This window comes from Natrix helvetica, assembly GCF_964273705.1.
Source record: "Natrix helvetica genome assembly, chromosome: 5".
Classification (NCBI taxonomy): domain Eukaryota; kingdom Metazoa; phylum Chordata; class Lepidosauria; order Squamata; family Natricidae; genus Natrix; species Natrix helvetica.
In genome coordinates, this window is record NC_138551.1 from 56,490,728 (window position 1) to 56,497,093 (window position 6,366).

The 6,366-nt window shown below is 44.7% G+C and overlaps 1 protein-coding gene across 4 annotated transcripts; it reads left to right on the forward strand.

Annotated features, from left to right (window-relative positions):
• Positions 1-1,262: 1,262 nt before the first annotated feature.
• ADRA2A (adrenoceptor alpha 2A) lies at positions 1,263-6,150 on the forward strand. Of its 4 annotated transcripts, XM_081953732.1 has the most exons (3): positions 1,263-3,594; positions 3,703-3,735; positions 4,650-6,150. In XM_081953732.1, the coding sequence occupies exon 1, from the start codon at positions 2,123-2,125 to the stop codon at positions 3,485-3,487; it is 1,365 nt and encodes a 454-aa protein (XP_081809858.1). In that variant the 5' UTR covers positions 1,263-2,122; the 3' UTR covers positions 3,488-3,594; positions 3,703-3,735; positions 4,650-6,150. The 4 variants fall into 4 exon arrangements, with proteins under 4 accessions (XP_081809858.1, XP_081809856.1, XP_081809857.1 ...); XM_081953730.1 differs by having other exon boundaries at positions 1,263-3,735; XM_081953731.1 differs by having other exon boundaries at positions 3,703-6,150.
• Positions 6,151-6,366: the final 216 nt, after the last annotated feature.

The window sequence follows — 6,366 nt, forward strand, 5'->3', positions numbered from 1 at the left end:
TCTCTCCACCTGACCATTGGAGGCCAGATGGAATGGTGTGACCAGTGCATGCCTGATTCCATGAGCTGCTAAGAAGGTCTCAAATTGTATGGCCATGAATTGGGGCCCATTGTCCGAGACCAAGACATTGGGCAGGCCATGCATGGAGAAAAGTCTCTATAGCACCTTGATGACCGCTTCTGCCATAGTGGAGGTCATCAGGACTACCTCTAACCATTTCAAGAAATGTCTGGCTGTGAACTGGGCCAGCAAAGTCAATGTGCACCCTAGACCATGGTGCTTGAGGTTGCTCCCACTCCTTCCCGGCCACAGTATCCGAGGAACATGTTCTTGCGGCCTTCAGAAAGGTCCATGAGGTCGTTTGCCTTGAGGAAGCAATCAAATCGTAGCATGTGCGAGTCCCAGTGCTCAGTGACTGGGTCATACAGAGTCGGTGGGGTGTGCATGGCCATTTTGTGTTCAGAGGGCATTTTGAGTTTGCCGCTCAAAAATGGCTGCTCGAAACCGCACTGAGCTCCGGGCTGGATGTACTTGCTGGATTGCTACGCTCTTTCGGTTCGCCTAGTTGCCTTCCAACCCCACCTTCGTCACCAGGGTAAGGTTGGGTAATGGATAGGCACACATAGGCTTAATGGTAACAACAGCTCTTTATTAAGTACAACAAGTGAGGACAATCCAGTGAAGGTTGAGTCTGACAGCAGCCCTTTTATAGGGAGCTGTTAGACCCTTCGACCAATAGGATTAAACCTTGAGGACCTTGGTGGAAACCACTGTAGTTAGAACTGATATGTTAAAACGTATGTAGCACAACTAAAATAAAATTCGGGGGGGGGGGGAGAGAAGAAGAGGATGGCGATAGATGCGATGCACCTTATGCCCGATTAATGGGCGGACGCGTGTACAATGTTCAAACACAGCTAGCAAAGTACAGTCCAGGGTTCAACTGCTTGCCCAGACGCCTTCCCGCTTCGGTACTAACTGGGCTTTGACTTCCATGTCTGGAAGCGGGTCGAGCAGAGAGGAAAAGGCTTGGTGTAAATACCGGGAAGGAGGCTCAGAGAAATTGCGTATGTGCAGCTCGACCCCCATCCAGCGAGGGCGGGCGGGCGGAAGGGAGGGAGGGAGGCGTGCCGTGTTAGGTGGAGGTACGAGCGAGCGAGCCGTTTGAGAAGTTGGCGGGTGGGCGTGTGCACCACGCAGGGCTTCTCCCCGGGGGACGCTGAGTGGGGGGACGGCTGCTTTCGGGGAAAAGAAAAAAAAACAACCCAAAAACTGAGCCTCAAGCGACCGGCTGAAAAGCTCCTCTCCGCCGGAGGAGCGGCTGCGAGACAGAGGCGGGGAAGAGCGCCGGGGGCTGTTCCCCACGTGGCGCTGACGCTGAGCCACTGAATCGCCGAGCCGATCGCGGGCTATAAAGTGAACCGGGAGCCCAGAAGGGCTGAGCTTCAGCCAGAGAGCCAGCGCTGCCTTTCTGGAAGAGGAGGAGGAGACTTTGCATCCCGTTCCCAACCCTGAGCCCCAAACCGTCTCCGTTTGCGGCCGTTTGCATCGGTAGAGCAGCGGCGCCCGGTTGAGAGTGTGCGGCGGGGAGCCTCCGCTGCCTCCTGGCGTTTCTTGGCGCGGTTAATTAGCTAAAAACGGAGCTCTTCGTCGCCCCCATGCAGGAGCTGCTCCGCCGGGAGAAGCCAGGCTCCCTCTCCGCCGCCTGCCTTCCCCGGAGGTCCTGTCCGCACCTTCCCTGTCGCGGAGTGAAGGTAAGAAGCAACTTTTGACTCCCGCTCCGCCTGCTGCGAATGGCCTCTTGAGGACCCCACCCCCTCGTCTCGGCTGGACTTTGTAGGGAAAATCTGGGGCAGTCGGGGAAGAAAGGAAAGAAAGGAAGAAAAGAAAGAAAAGAAAGAGAAAGGGAGAGACCCGGTCGCCCTGCCGGTCGGCGATGACTGAAACGGAGGCGGGGGGCGGTAATGGAAGCTGAGCCAAGCCGCTTCTCTTGCTTCTGATTGGAATCGGTGGCTTTCCGGTGCCTGCAGAAAGCACCAGCTCCGCTGAAGACAGGTTCGGGATCTCCTCCTCCTCTTCGCAGGGTGTGCCTGTCTTAAGTGACGTCCATGAAGCTGGGTTGATGTTGAAGCTGAAGAGCCCGTACCCAGAGCAAGGGGGATTAGCTTCTCTGGCCCAGCTGCCCACTTTCCAGCTGGAACACAGCTACCCACAGCACATGGATGGCAATGGGAGCCTGAATGGAAGTGAGGGCGGGCAGAAAGAGGGCCTTCCTTACCCCTTGCCCACTACCTTAGCCCTCATCTTCCTGGCCACACTGCTCATGATCTTCACCATCTTTGGCAACGTATTAGTCATTATTGCTGTCTTCACCAGCCGGATGCTGAAGGCCCCTCAGAACCTCTTTTTGGTTTCCTTGGCCTCAGCAGACATCCTGGTGGCCACCTTGGTCATTCCCTTCTCTCTTGCCAATGAGGTGATGGGCCAGTGGTATTTTGGGAAGGTGTGGTGTGAGATCTATCTGGCTTTGGATGTACTCTTCTGCACCTCTTCCATTGTGCATCTCTGTGCCATCAGCTTGGATCGCTACTGGTCCATTTCACAGGCCATTGAATACAACCTCAAGCGCACACCACGCCGCATCAAAAGCATCATCTTCCTGGTTTGGGTCATCTCCGCTGTCATCTCTTTCCCACCACTTATCTCCATTATGAAGCAGGGCGAGCCCGAGGGTCAGCTCCATGAACAAACAGAATTGAAACCTGAGAACAAATTGCCCAGCTGCAGTATCAATAAGATGACCTGGTACATCATCTGTTCCAGCATTGGCTCCTTCTTTGCTCCTTGCCTTATCATGATCCTGGTCTACATCCGTATCTACCAGATTGCAAAAAGGAGGTCTCGAGTGCCTCTCAACAAGCAAGGGGAGACTGTAGAGAGCAGACAGAATGGGTTGGATAACAAAGATGATACGGCTGCGATAACCAAGCTCAATGGGGGAAAGACAATATTGGCAAGAGGAAGCCAGGAAACAGAAGTCAATGGTATGGACCTGGAGGACACGTCTTCTTCAGAACACAATGACACTCCTCAGTCTAGGAAAGCAGAAAGGCTCCCCAGAAGTAAGGGCAAAACCAAACTCTGCCAGATTAAGCCTGGGGACCATTTGCCTAATCAAGTAGAAGAGGAAAGGAATGCCAAAGCTTCACGATGGAGGGGGAGACAGAACCGAGAAAAGCGCTTCACCTTCGTACTTGCAGTAGTGATTGGAGTTTTTGTTGTCTGCTGGTTTCCTTTCTTCTTCACTTACACATTGACTGCTATTTGTAGCAGCTGCTATGTTCCTGATACCCTCTTCAAGTTCTTCTTCTGGTTTGGTTATTGCAATAGTTCCCTGAATCCTGTCATCTATACTATCTTCAATCATGACTTTAGGAGGTCCTTTAAAAAAATTCTCTGCAGAATAAACCGGAAAAGAATTGGGTGAAGCGGGGATCTGTTTGCAAGACAAGTCTTAGGTTCAGCTGTGGTGGGATATTGGAAGTGGGTGGCACCTTGTCTGATTACTGAGCATTGACTCTTCAAAGGATTCAGGTGAGATAAAACAATTAAAATATTAGTGCACAACCAGAACCCAAGAGGATATGTGCCCAGGGATGGATCAAAAGTCTTATTTTAGTGTGTTCTTTCTATGTATTTCAGCACATTGAACAAATGAGGCTGGGAAAGGAAAATGTAAGTCATATCTTTCAGAAGCACTTTCTTTCTATTTTCCATCAAAGGTCCCTGACGTTGTTATGATATTGCATCTTTGAGATCTGTGCATCTTTAACTTTTGTAGGAAAATTAGCTTTAAACTGTTTTAAATATTTCTTGAGGACACACATTCTATATGAAAAGCAAAAGAAAGATACACATTTGAGTGGACCCCTACTGCCATCTCATCGATTTCAAATATTATAGTATTAAATTCCAAAATGTCCAATATGGTTGTGGATGTTGGGATATAACAACTGGTAATATAAGCTTTGACACAATGGCCAGTGTTTGATTGTATTCACTATCTATATTTGTTTCCCCCCCAAAAAATCATGTTTGTCTTGTCTTTTTAAAATGCAGTATTGTTAAAAGACCGTATCTCTTATTCTGTACCAATTGAGAGAATCAAATATGAAGGATTTCACACTTAGAAAAGGAACTGTGAAAAAAGCTGAGCTTTCTAAGACCTCAGTGGTTTAAGAGAAAGTATTCTTTCTTTGTGATCCTTTCAGTGAGATATGTTCAATGCAACTTACTTCTTTCTCTAGTTGTAAATAGATACCATAGATGAAATTCTCTGTTTACTTTACAATGCTATTTGATTCACACTGATTTTTTTTATATTTTCATTTGTGCTAGCTCTCCTGTACAAAAACATATTTTCATGTACAAGTTCATTTCCCCCCTTTTACTGAATATGAAACCAAACAAATCTTTTCTTCCAACTACAAAATTGGATTATAGAACTCTTTTGATTAATCACATAATGAATGTTATACATGAGTATAAAGGAGAAAGAAAATGAACAGAATAATTGTAATATGTAAAAAAATCATGTTGGCATAGGATAAAATATCTTTGTTAACTATCTTCCTTGTTTGTTTTCCCAGAAATACCTATTGCAAGCTAACTTTCTCAGCTCATCAAATAAATATACTGAGTACTATTAAAAGGGAAGCGGAAAACATCATAGTTTTATTTTCAATATTATGACAACATATTATTAAATGTACAATCTGATTAAGTACTTTCTATCTGATGATGCTGTAAAACCTTTTCCTTTTAAAGCTGTAAATTCGATACATTCTTTATGTGAAAATTTTTATATGGATGACAGGGCCTTCTTTAAAAAATACCACCCTACTCTATGGAACACCATGGATATCCAGTCTTCAGACTTGAATGCCTTCATTTTGTAATTAAATAATTTTTAAAAAATGAATCTGATACTCCTAGTCAGTCTAAAACTAGAATGCTAATCGAGAAGGGAAAAGAAAATAAGTTATTAGCAACAAAGATATTACTTGTCTAAAAGCTCATTTTTAAAAAAGGTTAAAGTTAATTGCAAATGTTTGCATAAAGTGTTTTTAACCCAGACTTTAAAATTTCTTTTTTTAAAGACTCATTTTCCAGTGCAAGGAAATTCATACTATTTATATGGAGCTGTTTCTAAAATGTGTATTAGTATCCAAGGGCTCAAACAATGGGGGTGTGATGGGGACATGGGGATAAATACACCAGCACACAGTCAAAAATAATGCTGCCATTATAAGTCTATTGCAAAGGTATTGCAATTTAGCAGGATTGAGGCCAGGCCTTATATATGAATCAGGCTGCTTGGTCAATAAACAGTTTTTCCTTGCATTCCGTTTAAAATGAGAGAGTCACTTTCTCCCTGTTGCAAGATAATAAAAGTGCAAAGCCTGTGTGACTTCCCCTATTTGTTGTAATTGGCATTTGAAATGCTGGAATTTTAATACCCACTTCTTACCAGAAAAAAAAATCAGGACACATAGATAAGGAGGAATTTTTCTTTTGATGGAGGCAATCTGTCTGCATTGTGTTGTATCTTGTATGTCCCCAATTTCATGTTTTCCTGCTATATTTGGACTGAAATTTGCAGAGTTGTTCATGATGGCTGGGAATTCCAGAGATAAGCCAACACATTTGGAGACCGCAATTTGGGGAAGGTTGAAGTATTTCTAATGCCTTGAAGGAGCGGAATAAGAGATTTCAGTTAGAAACACCGCAAACCGTTTGTCTTTTCCAGCCTTACAGATTGATCCTATGGTTTGTAACAAGGAATTCAACTGCTAAATTATTTTAGATAGTAAACAGGTAGCAGAGTTCCAAATTTACATAGGAAATTAAGAACCATGTTTTCAATATGTTTCCAAATAATACTTTTGCAATGGTCTATCCACAATAGGAAAGGAAATATTTTGAAATGGCTTCCTTATGATATAAAAAGAATAGCTTAGAATTCAGGCCAGACTGAAAGGCCAGAATCAATGGCTTAAAACTACAAGGAACTACAGTAGGTTCAGTTTAGATGTCAGGTGATCGTCCTCTCTACTGTTTCCCTGAAAATAAGACAGGGTCTTATTTTCTTTTGACCCCTAAAATAAGCACGGCCTTATTTTCGGGGAAGTCTTATTATTTTTGAGGTGCAGGAGGCAGCAAGAGTGGTCATCTCATGGCGGCTGCTGTGTTGCAATATTTTTGGGGAGGATTTATTTTTGGGGAGGGCTTATTTGAGTCCATGCGCTCAAAAGCCTGCTTGGGCTTATTATCCAGGGAGGTCTTATTTTCAGGGAAACAGGGTAT